The 20379-nt window shown below is 44.7% G+C and overlaps 1 protein-coding gene across 1 annotated transcript in view; it reads right to left on the bottom strand.

Annotated features, from left to right (window-relative positions):
- Positions 1–20379, bottom strand: part of grik4 (glutamate receptor, ionotropic, kainate 4) — a 477591-nt gene that overhangs the window by 65308 nt on the left and 391904 nt on the right. Inside the window, exons 9-11 of the mRNA XM_071356615.1 lie at positions 12297–12458; positions 8954–9106; positions 7674–7778 (exon numbers count right to left, since the gene is read on the bottom strand). Coding sequence (XP_071212716.1) covers positions 7674–7778; positions 8954–9106; positions 12297–12458 — 420 coding nt within the window. The remainder of the gene's footprint in view (positions 1–7673; positions 7779–8953; positions 9107–12296; positions 12459–20379) is intronic.

The raw sequence follows: 20379 nt of genomic DNA, 5'->3' as shown, positions 1-20379 counted from the left end.
GCCCTGCCAGTGCGGCGAGGTGGAATAGCCCGCACTGGGCTATGCAGGCGAATCGGGGACACCACCTGTAAGGCTGGTGCCATGTACGCCGGCCCGAGGAGACGTACTGGAGACCAGATACGTTGGGCCGGCTTCATGGCACTCGGCTCGATGCCCAACCTAGCCCTCCCAGTGCGGCAAGGTGGAATAGCCCGCACTGGGCTAAGCACGCGTACTGGGAACACCGTGCGCTTTACCGCACAACACGGTGTCTGACCAGTACGACGCCCTCTTACTCCACGGCAAGCCCGGGGAGTTGGCTCAGGTATCCAACCCGGCTTCGCCACACTCCCCTTTAGCCCCCCCCCCAAGAAATGTTTGGGTGTTACTCACGGGCCTCCAGCCTTGCTTCCGTGCTGCCTCCTCATAACGTCGCCTCTCCGCTTTCGCTGCCTCCAGCTCCGCTTTGGGGCGGCGACACTCCACTGGCTCTGCCCAGGGTCCTTTACCGTCCAGGATCTCTTCCCATGTCCAATCCTCCTTTTCCCACTGCTGCTGTCGTGGCTGTCCGTTAACCCGCTGCTTGATCTGGGTTTGGTGGGTGATTCTGTAACGCGCTTCCTCCTTCTCCTCATCAGAAGAGGAGTAGCATGGATTTGACCAACGTGCAGCGGGTTTTGAATACATAATGATTTATTAAATCAATCGACGAGACACGAAAACAAACACTGGGAAGGATTACAAAATAACAAAAAAACGAATGTAGACTGACCTACACCATGAGTACTTACATAAAACACGAAGCACGTAGGAACAGGTACAGACTATAACAAACGAACGAACAAACGCTACAGTCCCGTGTGGTACGCAGACACAGACACGGAAGACAATCACCCACAAACAAACAGTGAGAACAACCTACCTTAATATGACTCTCAATTAGAGGAAAACGCAAAACACCTGCCTCTAATTAAGAGCCATACCAGGCAACCCAAAACCAACATAGAAACAGCAAACATAGACTGCCCACCCAAAACTCACGCCCTGACCATCACACACATACAAAACAACAGAAAACAGGTCAGGAACGTGACAACAGGACAATGAGATGTTTACTGCAGCCTACATATACTGTATGACTAATTCCAAGATAAGGGAGAGCAGGCCTTGTCCAGACTTGGCGACCTCAAGTACTCGTTAACTGTCTTTCATGCTTTTTTTGGGTTGCATCACTCATGGACAGAAACTTCTGTGATTCATGATGAACACTCATCCCAGTTGGTATTCTTTGTCCACTCATGGTATTTCTCTTCGGGTTACACATCCTTGGAATAGCAGAACAGCATAACGGTCTGGATGGCCCTCGCTGTGCTTGGTGAGCAGCATCAATTTCTGGTGTTAGAAGACGAATGGGAATGACAGGGTGAACCGATGACCTGCAGAACCCGCCGCGATTGTCGCCTCTGCCTGTCGAAGGTAGAGTTCCAGAGCTCGCAGGTGTGCCTGGCATGGATTGTGACTCCATCATCTTGTCCCTCCATCATCTCGTCCCTACTGCTGTTCTTTACTGTCCGCTGCACATGTTTTACATTGTGCTCCATTTCCTACGAGACTGTTCAAGCCATCGACTCACTGACGGATGAGGATGTTGAGCGATCGGCAAAGGCCATCAGGAATCTGCTGAGTTCACGGCACAACATCAACACCGCTTAAATCACAGTCAGCAGACAGTTGAAGAAACTTGAGTGGACTTTACGCTAATATTTTAGTAGACCACCTATTACTTGTGTATATATATATATTTATTTTTTACAGAATATTAACCATGTGTGTTCCTTTGTTTTGTACTGTTCTGTAGTTTCGACCCAGTGATTCATCTGACAAACAAAGAACTTTGTGTGCTGCAGGCCCAGGCGTGGATCGAAGCTGGCGAGACATTCATTGACGTCATCTTCACGGACGAATCAACCGTATCAACTGTAACACAATATTTCACAAAATTCCTTTGAAATTGTACGTCTCAGCAAGGGCCTTCCTCAAAAACTACCATCGCTATCACTCTTCATCAGCCGTAATGTCTCTAACTTGGGGTAAAGGCAAATTACATCTAAACTGAAGATGCCTGTCAAGCCGCGATAGCTCCCCATGATAAACAGGTTCTGACAGAGCGGTAACTGATGTGTTTTTCCGAGAAGTGCACAGTTCAGATATGTGAAATGCCTGCCAGAGAAATTCACTTTGGGGAGTGAAGGGGCTCTGGAGCCGTGCCTCTCACGTTGTCCCCCGAGCCTCCGAGCTCACACACGTGTGGGACGATCACAGCAGCCACAGGACTGCATGGAACATGGATGCCAATAGCTGTGGGGGTCTGGGGAATCCAGCCAGTTAAACAGAGAAAGAGAGAAAGAGAGAGAGAGTGAGAGAGAGAGACATAGAAAATGGGTAGGGAGGGCGTGAAAAAGAGAAAAAGTGTTCACTACGCCTTCTCTCCCTGCTCTTCTTTCATACCAGGTTCCATTTTTAAGGATTCTCTCTCAGCTATACATTCATATCATGGGCTGGAGAGACAGCGTGGGTGGAGCTACTGTATGTTTCCAAAACCAAACGGTCGGCAGCATGTGTGTCAATGTATGATGTGGAAACAATATGTGAGTAAAGAGCTGTGTGTGTGTGTGTGTGTGTGTGTGTGTGTGTGTGTGTGTGTGTGTGTGTGTGTGTGTGTGTGTGTGTGTGTGTGTGTGTGTGTGTGTGTGTGTGTGTGTGTGTGTGTGTGTGTGTATGCAGGTGTGTCTGTGTGTGTGTGTGTGTGTGTGTGTGTGCGCGTGCGTGCGTGTGCCTACATCAAATCAAATGTTATTTGTCACATGCTTCGTAAACAACAGGTGTAGACTAACAGTGAAATGCTTACTTACGGGGCATTCCCAACAATGCAGAGAGAAAGAAATATATATAACACGAGCAATAAATAGAAAAATAGTAACAAGGAATGGATGTGTATGTGTTTGTACACTCACAAATGTGAGCATGGATATGTGTGTGTGTGCATGTGTGTGCATGCGCGTGCATATGTGTATGGGCCAGGCAGCCAGCTAGCTCTGGCATCACCTTCCCAGTCCCTGCCAAGGCATTCACACCTCTGACTGGTGCCAGGCTGAAACAGACCCATCACAGCAGCATGTGGGAGGTGTTGAAGAACTAAACAAACAAACTCCCTCCCCATCTCTCGAACCTGCATCAAACGCCTTGTCTCATCCAATGACCATTATTGGCGTGGAGCGATTATACATACGCTACATGGCCAAAAGTATGTGGATTCGGCTATTTCAGCCACACCCGTTGCTGACAGGTGTATAAAATCGAGCACACCACCATTCAAATCTCCATAGACAAACATTGGCAGTAGAATGGCCCGTACCGAAGATCTCAGGGAATTTCAACGCTGCACCGTCATAGGATGCCACCTTTCCAACAAGTCAGTTCGTCAAATGTCTACCCTGCTAGAGCTGCTCTGGTCAACTGTAAATGCTGTTATTGTGACGTCGAAACATCAAGGAGCAACAACGGCTCAGCCGCGAGGCAACGTCAGCACAATAACTGTTCGTCGGGAGCTTCATGAAATGGGTTTCCAAGGCCGAGCAGCTGCAAACAAGCCTAAGATCACCGTGCACAATGCCAAGTGTTGGCTGGAGTGGTGTAAAGATCACCGCCATTGGACTCTGGAGCAGTGAAAACTCGTTCACTGGAGTGATGAATCACGCTTCACCATTGATGGACGAATCTGGGTTTGGCGGATGCCAGGAGAATGCTATCTGCCCCAATGCATAGTGCCAACTGTAAAGTTTGGTGGAGGAGGGATAATGTTCTGGGGCTGTTTTTCATGGTTCGGCAAAAGCCCCTTCGTTCTGGTCGCTGGAGGAAAAAGTACCCAATTGTCATACTTTAAAAAATGTAAAGATAGCTTAATAGAAAATGACTAAATTAAAAGTCAAAGTCACCCAGTAAAATAGTACTTGAGTAAAAGTCTAAAAGTATTTGGTTTTAAATATACTTAACTGTCAAAAGTAAATTGGGAGCAATTTCCAAATGCATGAAGGTACATCTGTACAAATAATACTACGCAAGTATAAACACCATGGGACCACGCAGCCGTCATACTGCTCAGGAAGGAGACGCGTTCTGTCTCCTAGAGATTAACGTACTTTGGTGCGAAAAGTGCAAATCAATCCCAGAACAACAACAGAGGACCTTGTGAAGATGCTGGAGGAAACAGGTACAAAAGTATCTATATCCACAGTGAAACGAGTCTTATATCGACATAACCTGAAAGGCAGCTCAGCAAGGAAGAAGCCACTGCTCCAAAACAGCCATAAAAAAACCAGACTACGGTTTGCAACTGCACATGGGGACAAAGATCGTACTTTTTTGGAGAAATGTCCTCTGGCCATAATGACCATCGTTATGTTTGGAGGGAAAAGGGGGAGGCTTGCAAGCCGAAGAACACCATCCCAACCGTGAAGCACGGGGGTGGCAGCATCATGTTGTGGGGGTGCTTTGCTGCAGGAGGGACTGGTGCACTTCACAAAATAGATGGCATCATGAGAAATGAAAATTATGTGGATATATTGAAGCAACATCTCAAGACATCAGTCAGGAAGTTAAAGCTTGGTTGCAAATGGGTCTTCCAAATGGACAATGACCCCAAGCAAATAAATCAATCTCTCTCTACTATTATTCTGACATTTCACATTCTTAAAATAAAGTGGTGATCCAAACTGACCTAAAACAGGGAATTTTTACTAGGATTAAATGTCAGGAATTGTGAAAAACTGAGTTTAAATGTATTTGGCAAAGGTGTATGTAAACTTCCGACTTCAACTGTATATAGTCATACTTTTCTGAACTGCATGAACATTTCTGAGTGGCAGGTGATGGGAATTGTCAAAGTACACATGTTCTGGGTATAACTATTACTGTATAGAGAAGCTTCAAGTGGAGACATCAAATCGAATACGTAAGATACATCGAGAGACGTGACCTTTAAGAGATACAGTAAGACAGAAGTTTAAGTCAACATTCAATAAAGCCTACACCCTGTCAGCTACAGTATATCGAGTATTCGTGTCTAACATTCAGGGTAGTTCACCATCTCAACCCCTGAGACAACCAGTAACCCACAAACACTGCTACGTGTGATGCAAAGAAAGCGGGAGTAGGAGGGTGAGTAGTGCTTTAGAACATTCTGTGGAGTAAAGTGCCTTAGGTGCCAGAGTCAGTGGTGAATAGACAGTAATAGGGGGAGAGAGGTGGTGCTGGTACAGTATAGCCTGGTCCCAGATCTGTTTATGCTGTATAGCAAACTCCTATTGCATAACTTATAGCCATTTCCAATTGGCATAACATCAACCTTAGGAGTTGGCTACACCGCACAAACAGATCTGGGATCAGGCTTGTACTAACGCTTTATTAATTTATGTGGAGTAAGGTGCCATAGGTGCAGTCAATGGAGAATTGATAATAGTGGAGTTGTGGGAGGGAGGAGGGGGAGGTGCTACGGGGAGTGGGGGGAGAGGTCATACAAGGACAGGTGCTCCGGGACATGCTGCAAACTTGTAGAGACTAAAGTACTACCTGCTACATGAGAGCAGTGTCTCTGCCACTTCTCCCTCTGCCGCAAGGCCGGACAACACACAGAACACACAGATACAATATCAACGCCAGCGAGAGCCGTCTCAGGGATAAAAGCACTCTTCATGTGCAGCCAACAGAATCTGGGGCCAAAATAAGAAGAAACCTTCAGCATTAAAGGAAAGGTTCACCCATTTTGAATGTTACATAGTTTTGTTTGTGCATCTCTGAGTGATTTTCTATCGATTCCCTGGGACATTTCATGTTTTCATGTGTATCGGAGTTATTGGCATTCAAGCACTGTGATAAAGTCGCTCTCATTACACTGGAAGTTAATAGGAATACAACTTTAAGATCGTGAAAACGTCTATCATACATGTCAGATTTCAATACTGGTCGATGTCATAACTCGAGAGGATGTCTTCTCTTGAATGAGCCATTGATCATATTCCTACCTCGAGAAATGTGTAATTTAATGGAGGGTCTAGCACATTTTTCCTATTTGCCTGCCTACTTTAGTCCAGGGTGCATTGCATGATGCCGTTGCCAGAGGTATTATAGAAAGGAGATAGGAATCCAATGAATGAAGGAAAGTATAACGCCCACCGAAGCAGACTGTCGACCAATCGCATTCATGTTGTCATGCTGCGTCAAGCAGTCGCTAAGCTAATCGTCATGCAATCCCTTCTCAAAGTCAGTGTATATGTCAAGAAACGTGCCTATTGTCCTCGAAAGGACGTACTGTCACCATTCCAATGCTGAACGATATTACAGATAGCAAGTTAATTATCTCACGTCTCGGAAAAGGTTTGTAATGTTGTACTTCTTGTTGATGAAATTCATGCTAGTGCCCAATAGACTCCCATTCACTCCTTGAAGGAGAGTGCTCCTTGTCCCAGAATCGCCCAGAATGCACCACCCGGCCCATTAACGTAGCATGGGCAACGTTTGTAATCTCCTCAAAAGTATATCTGCTGTTGCGAATGTCAGACTCCACTCTGTGAGGCACATTGATCTGCAGGTACAACATAGTGAGATTGCAGACTACTAAATTGATAGTGCAGTTTGTTTAGGTGATTTTACAGCTCACTAGCTACTTTACATGCTGATTTTGTCTTTGGTATTATTGTGTGTAGCTACGTTTGCTACCTAGCTAGCTAGCCAGCCCATAGAGACAGCATTGTATCGTGGAGTTTGTAGTCGACTTGAGCTGCAACAGATTTCCACAACGATTTTCCATGTAGCTACCAACTTCATTATATTGCCAAAATGCAACATTAGTAAAGTAGTGTTCTAACATATTAGTGTTAAATAACACTTTAAATGAAAGCAATTAGTGGTTTTGGATGGATTTTTCTTTAGCTACAGTGCAGCATGTTTAGTAGGCGATATCCATTGTAAGAGCACTGGAATGATTGTGAGACTTTCAGATTCAAGTGACGTGGCAAGGCCAAAAGATGTTTGACTTTGATCATGCACAGCGCCAGACCAGAATCCGTCTATACAGATGGCTAGCCAAATGTATACTGGAACTAAGCAATGTAACTCTCAACATGAAACCAACATGTCCTACTGTGAAATTAATTGATGCGGGTTTGTGAATTGAGGTGAAGCCCCGGAAGGCATTATACTAACACATTTTCCTTAGTAACTCTTCCAAACTCAGCACCACTGTTGAAAACGCTATACTGATTCAGATTAAGACACTCAGTAAAGGACACCAAAAAGAGTTATCGAAAAACAAGATTATAACACTCCTCTCTTTCCCTTTCCTTCAAATTCAGCCGTGCCTCCTGCGCCAGTCCAAATGGCATCCTAAATATTTAATAGTGCACATGGAGGGGTTTTGGACACCTCAGCACTTAAAACCATGCGGGTCAAGGGGATATTTCTACGACCAAACATCAATTGAATACATTATCATGGCTCCCTGCTGCACCGTAGAGCTCTATTACAGGATGTAAGGGAGTGCTTCACACAGCAGTTCTGGGGTAGTGGTAAAAAGAATAGGCCTGCGACCGGGCACAACATTGTACTGTAACACTGTATGAACGGGAGAGTTACTTTACCTGCCTTAGGCCGTCTCTACTGTTCTGCATGATCCGCAGGGCATAGTTGGACCGCTGGCCTTTGCTGTTGAATTCAATGTGGCCCGTTAGTCCTTCCAATTCTACCTATCCCAGGGAGAGAGAGAACAAGAGAGAAAAGCTCCCATGTTACTAAGGTGTTTCACTTGGTCTGCGACTGTTGTTTTTGCTGTCAGTAATCTGGGTTCAAATAGTGTTCGTTTGCTTTCAAATCCTTCAGCTGTGCTGGATTGAGGTTGCCTTGAGCGACAGAGCCAATGGAGTAGATCCAAAAGGGAAAACTGCAAACCCTGCCAATCCGGCACTGCAGGCAAGGCTCAATCCGATGCTCCCAAGTATTTGAAAGAAAAATAAATACTGTTTGAACCCAGGTATGTCAGTAACTTCACATGCATGTCTGGGTTCGGTCGGGCTTTAGTTCCTTATTGATTAAATTATCCAGAAGGGAAGCGGGCTGGCAATTATGCTGCGACAAAACCCTAAGCCACCCCATCATCTGATACTGAGAAACCAGCAGTATGATCGATACGAGGGAGTCTCAAATGAAATGATTGTGTGATGACAAAGTGATGGTGGTAAAACATCTAAATGGCAACAGATGAATCATTTTCAGATTTGCTTTTACTAAAGAAGAAAAAAACAGTCTGAAATTCAATACATGTCACACTCTAGTGTCTTGATGGCTCACTCACAGGCCATTTATTCCTAATGAGGCACTATGAGCATTACAGTGTGACAGCCAGTCAACCAGTCTCTAACTCCCTCCCTGCCCCCCTTCTCCCTGCTGTAGGCTACGGATGAAGAAATAGGGGCAGTGACCTAGCCTGATCCCAGAGCTGTTTGTACTGTCTTGCCAACTCCTATGGTCTTAGGTGTATCAATGACAGCACACACAGATCTGGGACCAGGCTAGCAGTGACCCAAGTTAATGTGACAATATGACTGACTATATACCCAGTGGTAAGAGAAGGGCTAGAAGATTTATATATAAATACATAAATGTAAATATATTCAGCTGGTAGATCAAACAGTAAGGTTAGGTTTAGGGGATAGGGATCTGCTGGCTGAATATCCACTGCAAAAAGATACACACACCTAATGGCTTTTAGTATAATGTTAACTAACACACTTGGGAGCATACTGTATATCACAGTGCGCACTGCAGTCAAATGTTGCTCCACAAAGATGAATCTAATCTTAATCTTAAACATGACCAACAACAGAATGCCATTCCCCTCCTATCCAGAGTGGGGCGCCCTTACCATCCTCAGGTAGTTCATGAGGCTGGTGCCATGCTCCCAGATCTTGGAGGACTTGCAGGAGAGCTGCGTGGCGCCCACGTTCTGGCTACGGTTGAGCTCCTGGACCGCCGCCACCACCGCGTGCACTGCGTCAAACAGCAGCGCCGACGAGAGCTGAGATGGGTGGGGGGGATAGAGAAAGAAGAAGTAAAAGAAAGAAAAAAAGAAAGAAAGGAGAAAGGAGGGAAGGAAGAAAAGGGGGGGGGGGGGGGGCTATTCTGTGGTAAACACACACCGATCTTCCATTCTCCCTGACGCCTTGGGTCCGCTCTGGTCGGTCAGTGCTGGGTTAAAACAAGCGATCCCCAAAATGCCATCCATGCAGCAGTCAGATATTCCATTAGATCGTTAGGATCCTCTGATGTGCTGACAGAGGGGGAAAAGAGCCGCACCACTTTCACCCCTACTGGAGCTGCCAAGCCCTGGTTGTTCCAATTACCACACATCCGTCGGGGTGGAGGCGGAAGCGCAGGAAGGGGGATTTGTCCTGTAGACTGTTTACATACAGGCCCCATCCGTGTATGTAAAAACAATTAAAATGCATGATGGCATAGATTACAGGAGGGAGAGAGGGAGTATTTCACTGTTATATGTCTGTATAATAAACCAATAAGCCCTGGCCCTGATCTGTTGTGCATATTGATATGGGAATATATTGTGATGCATAGTAAACAATGAGCACCATATAAGGCCCATAACCATCATCATTTCCATGATATATCTCCTCCTTGCATAGGCCAATGTTGAATTGGACTGCGCTACAGGCAACAAAGTATAAACAACAGCTTGGAAAACAGTAGTTAGTGCGAGTGTGTACAGTGGTTCAGTGCCATTTGGATTCCAGGATGGAAAGTCGATGGCAGCAACTTCCTGATCATAAGTCACGATTATGCACCATGTGACCTTAAAAGGGAGACGTCACTTCGAAATCAAAGTTGGTCAGGTGTTTTCATACCTCAAAAGCAGTCGAATATCCAAATGAATCCACATCTTACGCCATCGATTGTCATGCATTGAGGCATATACTGTAGCTGGATCTACAAAACAAATGGCCTGGAATGTGGACCTATCTCAATCATTTTTAGGTTTGGAAAATATCTGACACACTTCGGTTGCAAGTCACTGTAACCCCCCCCCCCCTCCATTCTTCCTCACCTCACTCTCTTCCGTCCCTCCACCTCTCTCATTCCCATGACACTGTAGAGCTGAGAGAGAGGGGTCTTTAAAAAAGGAACCTGATATGAAAGAGCTCCCTGGAACACTGCAAATGAATAGCAGGGAGAGAAGGTGTAGCTCGCTCTGGCTACTCTCGTTTTATTAGGGGCTCAGAGCTGTTATCCCTCCACTGCTCCTTGTGCTCTATCTGATAGACTACAAAATATCCTGTGATTAATTAAAGATAACTCCTAATTATGAGGGGGGTGAAAACAACGAGAGAAAAACAGCTGCCATTGATTTTTCAAATTCTTTCTTGAGGGCTTGATTAAGAAACAAAAATTCAATAAACCCAATTAATGAATTCCTCGTCGCTCTCTGATGTCAGAAAACTTCTCGTTTACACAAGTATGGTGAATTGGGTTAACATTTTTCAAATGCGGCATGGAAGAATGTTATGTTAATGTTATGTACTACACTACCAGTCACGTATTCATTTAATAAGCATGTGGCAATTAACTAATTAGATCTTTAAGAATGGCTAGTTAACGACTACACAGACAACTGTATTCAAGGCATAGAAAGACTTCGAGCCTTAACATTCTTAAAGATCTAATGGCTTAGACAATCATATCTGATCTCCATAATATAATTACATCTGAACGTTCTGTAATGTTGCAGGTAGAAATGTAACAAATAGACCTGATGATTCCCAATCCTACTCTAGCATGTACTACTGTAAATTCAGCTCTGTTAGTTACATTTCCATCTGCAACCAAACAGTGTTCAGATATATGCAGGAAATATATTATTCTCTAGCACAGTGTTATTTAATCCTGTTCCTGGGAACCCTTTATTTGCTAAATATCTACCTGCAACCTTCTGAAAGGTTCATCCTCCTGAATACACTCCAGCTCTTTTCCCGTATTATAAGGTATCCCCACACGGGCGTCTGCGAGATTCGGCTTCATTACAAGCCATTAGCTGCTGAGCAATCCTCTCTGTCCTACATAAACCTGAACCCTGGTCTCACCGGTCTACATAAACCTGAACCCTGGTCTCACCGGTCTACATAAACCTGAACCCTGGTCTCACCGGTCTACATAAACCTGAACCCTGGTCTCACCGGTCTACATAAACCTGAACCCTGGTCTCACCGGTCTACATAAACCTGAACCCTGGTCTCACCGGTCTACATAAACCTGAACCCTGGTCTCACCGGTCTACATAAACCTGAACCCTGGTCTCACCGGTCTACATAAACCTGAACCCTGGTCTCACCGGTCTACATAAACCTGAACCCTGGTCTCACCGGTCTACATAAACCTGAACCCTGGTCTCACCGGTCTACATAAACCTGAACCCTGGTCTCACCGGTCTACATAAACCTGAACCCTGGTCTCACCGGTCTACATAAACCTGAACCCTGGTCTCACCGGTCTACATAAACCTGAACCCTGGTCTCACCGGTCTACATAAACCTGAACCCTGGTCTCGCCGGTCTACATAAACCTGAACCCTGGTCTCACCGGTCTACATAAACCTGAACCCTGGTCTCACCGGTCTACATAAACCTGAACCCTGGTCTCACCGGTCTACATAAACCTGAACCCTGGTCTCACCAGTCTACATAAACCTGAACCCTGGTCTCACCGGTCTACATAAACCTGAACCCTGGTCTCACCGGTCTACAGAAACCTGAACCCTGGTCTCACCGGTCTACATAAACCTGAACCCTGGTCTCACCGGTCTACATAAACCTGAACCCTGGTCTCACCGGTCTACATAAACCTGAACCCTGGTCTCGCCGGTCTACATAAACCTGAACCCTGGTCTCGCCGGTCTACATAAACCTGAACCCTGGTCTCGCCGGTCTACATAAACCTGAACCCTGGTCTCACCGGTCTACATAAACCTGAACCCTGGTCTCACCGGTCTACATAAACCTGAACCCTGGTCTCACCGGTCTACATAAACCTGAACCCTGGTCTCACCAGTCTACATAAACCTGAACCCTGGTCTCACCAGTCTACATAAACCTGAACCCTGGTCTCACCGGTCTACATAAACCTGAACCCTGGTCTCACCGGTCTACATAAACCTGAACCCTGGTCTCGCCGGTCTACATAAACCTGAACCCTGGTCTCACCGGTGTGCCGGCGAAGGGGGCGTGGTCACAGTTTTCCTGCCAGGAACGGTTGAGGCTGAGGAGGAAATCCTGGAAGAAGGGATGTGTTCGGTTGAAGACGGAAAAGCCCAGAATGTTCACCCGCTCACTGGGCACGTCATCCAATCGCAGCAGAGAGAATTCCTGCAGAGGGAGGAGTCAGAGGGTCAAAGGTATAATGGTATTAGGTATGTACAGTGTATGACAAGGGCTTTGACATGTCCGACATAAATCATGTTTAGTTGCCTCGATATGGAGGAGATATGTGAATATTTAATCAATGTCAGGGAAAAAGGGCACATGCTAATCTAATACGTTTAGCCCCAATTTCATTGAATTACTTGAAGTTTTGTTATATTAAGTTCATTAATCCAGATGATTAAGATTCCTAACGTGTACACAACCCACATAATTCATTCAGTGTGTGTGTGTGTGGTGTGTGTGTGGTGTGTGTGTGGTGTTTGTATGGTGTGTGTGTGCATTAATGTGTGCATGTGTTCCTTTAGTAGTTTAGCGCATATTCATACACGCGTGGGCATGTGTGTACAGCCTGGAACGAGCCCATGGAAATGTGCTTGGATGAAAAACACCTTCTACTTTGATGTCCCTAAGTTCAGTCTGGTGGCTCCCGAGCGGTGGGGAGGACGTCACCAGAAGGTTAATAGAGGTATCAGCCCAGTCACCCTCAGGTGTCAGTGCCAGCGCTACAGTCCATAACAGTGACACCGGCCTGTCACCTCGCTGAGCCCAGGGACAGCTATGAAGGGGAGGAGGTGGAAAAGGAGAGAAGAGGAGGAGGATGAAAGGTGCCCAGGCTTCAGACAGTTTAGTCAGAGACAGACTACTCTACTGTGGAAGAGAGAGGAGGTGGTGTGTCTGTGCTGAGTCTGTGTGTGTGCGTGTGCATGTGTGTGCATGTGTCCAATCCTCAATAAGAGGTGATGGGGCTGGTGAGTTGAGTAGGAAGAGAATCATTCTGAGAACAGGAACCTCACAAGACACCGGCAGTAGCCTTTAAAATCCCCAGGATTAGATAAGGTAGCGTGTTAGCGGGTTCCTCTGCAGCACTAGATCAAAGCCCAACTAGATGCTGGTGCTCTTACAACAAACACTAGCAGAGTAGGAGAAGGTGAGCAGGCCACGGAGGAACAAAATATTTTTCATCAGAGCCCCTGAGGGAGAACAGAACAGGCGAAAGTCCCTGGTGAATTCCCTTAGCATCACTAGCTACAGACCGCAATGCAAACTGGCAGCCTTATGTCTTCCCAATCTAGACCAACAACACAATGCTGTTTAGTGGTGACACAGCTCTTTTTGATTTACTCTCTCTTAGCCATGTTGTCTCTGTATCTGATTGAAATCAGTACATTTCTGTCCATGCCAGGTGATGAAGGGCAATCTGAAAAGTTGAAGGCGAGTCGCTACACCCCAATCGAAGCTGACGCACTAGCTTCCGATGTTTTGATGTTTTCGAGGCAAACTCTTGGCAGATTGTTTTTGAACTTTCTGCCAAGTGCATTCAGGAGAGGACTGAGGACTTGAGATGAATAGATATTGAGGAGTGAAACACACAGCACTTGATACAAGGAATGCTGAGTTGAGCCTGAAACAGTGTAATCGCCGTGCTTAATTCTTTATGAATGAGTATTAAAATAAACATGCCGAAAGATGAATTTATTCATTCATTAATTCATGAGAACATTTCCAACATGGACGGAGGTGTTGTTCACAGCCCTGAGTACAATTGGAACTGCACCCCACATCTTAAAACATTTAATTACCCTCAATATTTATAATCAATATATTTAATTATGAAAATAGCATAATATATGGGCACTGACCCTTCTTATACGGCAACTATGAAAAATAAACTACGAGTGGATACATTTTACACACACACACACACACACACACACACACACACACACACACACACACACACTTCAATTCCCTTCGCGTTACTTTAACCCTTTACACTTCTGGGAATTGGCCTATATGGATATAGATAAATTGAGATGTTTTTTTACAGAATAAATATGGAAAGCATATGCATAACCATGGTAGCAATTAAAAGGGAACAGTTTGGAGATTATGGGAAAATTATTAGACTAAAGCTGAGGACAAGAGTTCACCTGACACAACATTACACTGTTGATTTTTAAGTGAGTTTTACATTTACTGTTCTTTTAGCCGCATTTGTTGATAATTACAGCTGAAACTACATTCATTAACATGATAAGAATATTCCTGGAAAGTTTGGGGTAGGTCCAACATAAGACAAAACAATTACAAGGGTTTGAGTGAGAGGTCTAACTGGTGTATCCAAGTTGCTACACACCTCTCCAAAGTGTGCACAGTTCCTAAGTCATTTCAATGCACCTTTATGACTCAAAGAAGTCAACTATACATTTTCTTTTTATGAGCTCTATTAGCTGTGCCGTTGAGGAACTAGAGCAAGCTCACTTGTAGCTTTATTTGGAACACAGGCCTGCCTTCCCGCCATCACACAATTACTGTTGTTGTTTAAAAATGGTCCATTATAAATCGCAATCTGAAGCATCATTTGAAATGTTGTTCTACTGCCAACTTGACTAGCTAAAATATTAAATACAATCTTACAGTGTTTGGCTTTCAAACGGCAACTCAGAGAAGCAGATCATCATTTTGATGGGTATAGAAAGGATTCATGAGTGCCTTCAGATGCGTGGTACACACATTTTAGTCACAATACAACAAACATAGGCTCATTCTCTTCAGGACAACCCAGGGTATGACGCCATGTCATCTTGTAACTGTACATCAAACATAGTGATCATACACATTGACACTGTATTACATGAATTTTATGACATGGAAATGTGAAGTGCACATTTGGGACTCATGGGTGTTTGGCTTGCTTGTATGACATCAAAGCGGTATTTATTATAATCCTCAACATCTCATATTTCAAAATACATTGAGTACTCTTAAATTTACAACATTTCCCTCACTCAGACAATTAGTGGGAAGGATGGGGGCAAACTCTTGTCAACCGCAGTGCTCAAGATCAGAAAGGCGGTCAGTCGAAACCCATACAGAGCCTGTGAAGCGGAGACCCTGAGCTCTGACGTCATGTATAGCATGCTACTGTACAGCCACTGTTGTTCCAATTTAGGGCCTTATCAGTGTCCAAATCTGCCATTTTCAACCCGTATACAGTTACAAGTGTAAAGGGCTACGACATTCGAACAGTTAAGTTAAAGTCCCCACCACACCTTTATTGACTACCATTTGCGCGCTGGTAACAGTTTCATGGTCTTCCCATCACTTTTCCCCAGTGTATCCTGACAAGCCCAACGGGATTGGCCCCATGATTACTCGTTAAGTGCACTTTAACAGATCATTAGAAGAGGAGCCCGTGCAAATGAGATGGTCATTAAGTGTGCCCCTCCTGGGTACAGTCAAACACATGAAACACAAGGTCACCAAGTATCCACCGGCGGCGTCTGGAGAAACCTAGCTAGCAAAATGTATACTTTATTTATTTATTTAAATAACAACGTTATGAAACGCCTAATTCCCCTGTGTGGAAAGGTAATTGCCCTCTTACACTCAATAACTGGTTGTACCACCTTTGGTGGCAATTGTTGTTTATATTTTTTATTTAACCTTTATTAAACTAGGCAAGTCAGTTAAGAACAAATTCTTATTTACAATGACGGCCAACCAAAAGGCAAAAGGCCTCCTGCGGACACGGGGGCCTGGGAATAAAAAAAACACAATATAAATATAGGACAAAACAAACATCACAACAAGAGAGACAACACAACCATACATAAAGAGAGACCTAAGATAACAACATAGCAAGGCATCAACACATGACAACACAGCATGGTAACAACACAACATAACAACAACATGGTAGCAACACAACATGGTAGCAGCACAAAACATGGTACGAACATTATTGGGCACAGACAACAGCACAAAGGGCAAGAAGGTAGAGACAACAATACATCACACAAAGCAGCCACAACTGTCAGTAAGAGTGTCCATGAATGAGTCTTTGAATGAAGAGATTGAGGTAAAACTGTCCAGTTTGAGTGTTTGTTGCAGCTCGTTCCAGTCGCTAGCTGCAGCGAACTGAAAAGAGGAGCGACCCATAAATGTGTGTGCTTTGGGGACCTTTAACAGAATGTGACTGGTAGAACAGGTGTTGTATGTGGAGGATCGGGGCTGCAGTAGATATCTCAGATAGGGGAAGTGAGGCCTAAGAGGGTTTTATAAATAAGCATCAACCAGTGGGTCTTGCGACGGGTCAACAGAGATGACCAGTTTACAGAGGAGTATAGAGTGCAGTGATGTGTCCTATAACGTGCATTGGTGGCAAATCTGATTGTGGAATGGTAAAGAACATCTAGCTGCTCGAGAGCACCCTTACCTGCAAATCTATAAATGATGTCTCCATAATCTAGCATGGGTAGGATGGTCATCTGAATCAGGGTTAGTTTGGCAGCTGGGGTGAAAGAGGAGTGATTACGATAGAGGAAACCAAGTCTAGATTTAACTTTAGCCTGCAGCTTTGATATGAGCTGAGAGAAGGACAGTGCACCGTCTAGCCATACTCCCAAGTACTTGTATGAGGTGACTACCTCAAGCTATAAACCCTCAGAGGTAGTAATGACACCTGTGGGAAGATGGGCATTCTTCTTACCAAACCACATTTTGTTTTGGAGGTGTTTAGAACAAGGTTAAGGGTAGAAAAAACAAAGCATTTAACACAAAATCGGGGGAGGGGCCAGCTGAGTATAAGACTGTATCATCTGCATATAAATGGATGAGAGAGATTCCTACTGCCTGAGTTATGTTGTTGATGTAAATTGAGATGAGTATGGGGCCTAGGATCGAACCTTGGGGTACTCCCTTGTGACAGGCAGTGGCTGAGACAGCAGATTTTCTGACTTTATACACTGCACTGTTTGAAAGAGGTAGTTAGCAAACCAGGCCAAAGACCCCTCAGAGACACCAATAATCCGTATCAAAAGCTTTGGCCAAGTCAATAAAAATAGCAGCACAATATTGCTTAGAATCAAGGGCATTGGTGACATCATTGAGGACCTTTAATGTTGCAGTGACACATCCATAACCTGAGCAGAAACCAGATTGCATACCCGAGAGAATACTATAGACATCAAGAAAGCCAGTCAGTTAATTATTGACAAGTTTTTCCAACACTTTGATAAACAGGGCAAAATAGAAATAGGCCTATAACAGGTAGGATCAGATTGATCTCCCCCTTTAAATAAAAGACAAACCATGGCTGCCTTCCAAGCAATGGGTACCTCCCCAGAAAGGAGAGACAGGTTAAAAAAGTTGGAGATAGGCTTGACGATGATATGGGCAGCAACCTTAAAGAAGAAAGGGTCGAAACCATCTGACCCAGATGTTTTTTTGGGGTCAGGTTTAAGGAGCTCCTTTAGCACATCGGACTCAGTGACTCATCGGACTCAGAGGAAAAAGAGGGAGAAGATTCGGGGATAGTCGCATTAGAAGGGGAGGGAGATGAGGAAATGTTGGACGGGCAAGGAAGCATGGCTGAGTCAAATAGAAATCCTGACTTAATTAAGTGTGCTTCTTGTCAGTAACAACCACATCATCAACATTATTTTATTTAACCAGGCAAGTCAGTGAAGAAATTCTTATTTACAATGACGGCCTTGGAACAGTGGGTTAACTGCTTTGTTCAGGGGCAGAGCGACAGATATTTTTACCTTGTCAGCTAGGGGATTCAATCTAGCAATATTTCAGTTACTGGCCCAACGCTGTAACCACTAGGTTACCTGCCACCCCTACATTAAGGGACATAGCAGCTGTGAGGAGGAGGGTTTATTCTCCAGGTCTTTAACCATTTTCCAGAACTTCTTGGGGTTAGACACACAGAGAGAGAACTGCTCCTTAAAATAACTAACTTTGGTCTTCCGGATAGCCTGAGTGCACTTATTTCTCAATTGCCTGAACGAGAGCCAGTCAGCCTGAGTATGCGTGTGCCGAGCCTTTCGCCAAATGCAATTCTTGAGGTGGAGTAACTCTGCAAGATCACGGTCGAACCAGGGGCTGAACCTGTTTTTAATTCTCATTTTCTTTATGGGGGGCGTGTTAGTTAACAATACCACTGAAATTATCAAAACAGAAGGTCCAAGAGTCTTCGACAGAGGGGATCAAGCTGATTCTATACCCTTTTACAGAGGCCAGTTCATAAAGGAAGGCTTGCTCATTAAAGTTTTTTAGCAAGCGTCTATGACAAATCAGGACAGGTCGTTTCACTGAGCAGCCATTACGAACACAGGCTGTGAAACAGTGATCACTAAGGTCATTACAGAAAACACCAGACTGATACCTATCAGGATTATTTGTGAGGATAACATTGAGGAGAGTAGCCTTTTCTGGGTGTTTGGAGTCGTACCTTGTGGGATTGGTAATAATCTGAGAAAGACTTAGGGAGTTCCATTGATTTAGGACTTGGTCATGTGGTTTAAGCATGTCCCAGTTTAGGTCACCTAGTAGGACAAATTCAGACTTAGTGTAAGGGGCCAGGAGAGAGTTTAGGGTAGGTAGGGTACAGCTGGTGCTGATGGAGGACGATAGCACGCAGCAACAATCAACAAAGAGCTATTTGAAAGTTTAATGCTTAAAACCAGCAAATCAAATTGTTTGGGGACAGACTTGGTGGAGACAATCGAGCACTGAAGGTGTTCCTTGGTAAAGATTGCCACTCCCCCACCTTTGGAAGATCTGTCTTGCCGAAGAAGGTTATAACCAGAAAGGTTAACATCAGTATTCAAAACACTCTTCCTCAACCACGTCTTAGTAATGACCAACACATCTGGATTGGAGCTGTGAACCCACACTTTCAATTGATCCATTTTATGTAATAAGCTTCTAGTGTTAACGTGCAGAAAACCCAGGCTTTTACGAGAGCAGAGGATGGGCATAGGACAGGGAGAGCTCTGTAGTGTTGATTTATGACATCTGAATGTGCATCAGATGGCAACAAGATCATATTGTACAGCAATTTCATCAGGTAACATGAATACAAGGCCGGCGAGAGGTGGTTAGAATAGGATGGGAGGCCAATAGAGAGTCAGACTCCCGAGTGTGGGAACGAACATAGTCTGTCCAACGGTTGGGTAAAGAATGTTTGTTGTCAACAAAGTATGCAGGAGTCATGAGGCAAATAGCAAAATAGCAAAATGCACAATAAAATAATAAAATAGCTAACGACTTGGGGCTAGCCATTGTAAGTTCAGAGTCATTCGCACCAACAGTGTGTGTGTGCTGGAGAGAGGGGTGAGTGTGGTGGAGATACCTGTACCAGACAGGGGGAGACAGACCAGGGCAGACGGTGAACAGATCGCCAGGTGGAATCCAAGCAGCAGTGCAGCAGGCAACGGGAGTAGGTGTCACACCCACTTGGGAGAAGCTTTTATTTCTGGAGGCAGATTTCTTGTAGAAAATGCCAGTGAATGGTCTTTGAACAGCAGGAGGGGGCTTCAGAGGACGCTTCAAAGACTCCTGACACTCGTTGGGCCCAAAAGCCTCAACACCTTTTACTTTACACCTTAGTGCTAATTTAATTTGTATCTGGTCTGTCCTTGCAAGCCTGGGAGCCTTAACTCAGCATTCAGTCCCCATAAAATGAAATATATCATTGTAATGTACTTTATTTTTAATTTCTTTCATTTTTTGTTTTCTTCTTGGCTTTGAAAATAGCATCAGACCAAACACTATTCACTCAGTTCCAGGTTGGATGCTGTCCTCAGCTCTCTGCTGTTTGTTTGCTAGAGCACCCTCTGTAGAGCTTGAAAACAGGAAACCTTGGAAGCAATAATCTCTCCGGATAATTTTGGTCAGAATTGGGTTGTAGGTGTTGCAATGACTGCAACCAAATGCTTCCTGTAGTTGTTGATCAGTCTAACACATTGCGGTGGAGGAATTATGGCCCACTCTTGCAGAACTGTGCGACATATGTGGGTTTTCAAGCTTGATCTGCTCGATTTAAGTCCTGCCACAACGTCTCAATTAGGAT

The sequence above is a fragment of the Salvelinus alpinus genome, chromosome 21 (genome assembly GCF_045679555.1).
Source record: "Salvelinus alpinus chromosome 21, SLU_Salpinus.1, whole genome shotgun sequence".
Taxonomy (NCBI): domain Eukaryota; kingdom Metazoa; phylum Chordata; class Actinopteri; order Salmoniformes; family Salmonidae; genus Salvelinus; species Salvelinus alpinus.
The sequence above is the reverse complement of the archived record's forward strand: the minus strand, read 5'-3'. Positions and strand labels throughout refer to the sequence as shown.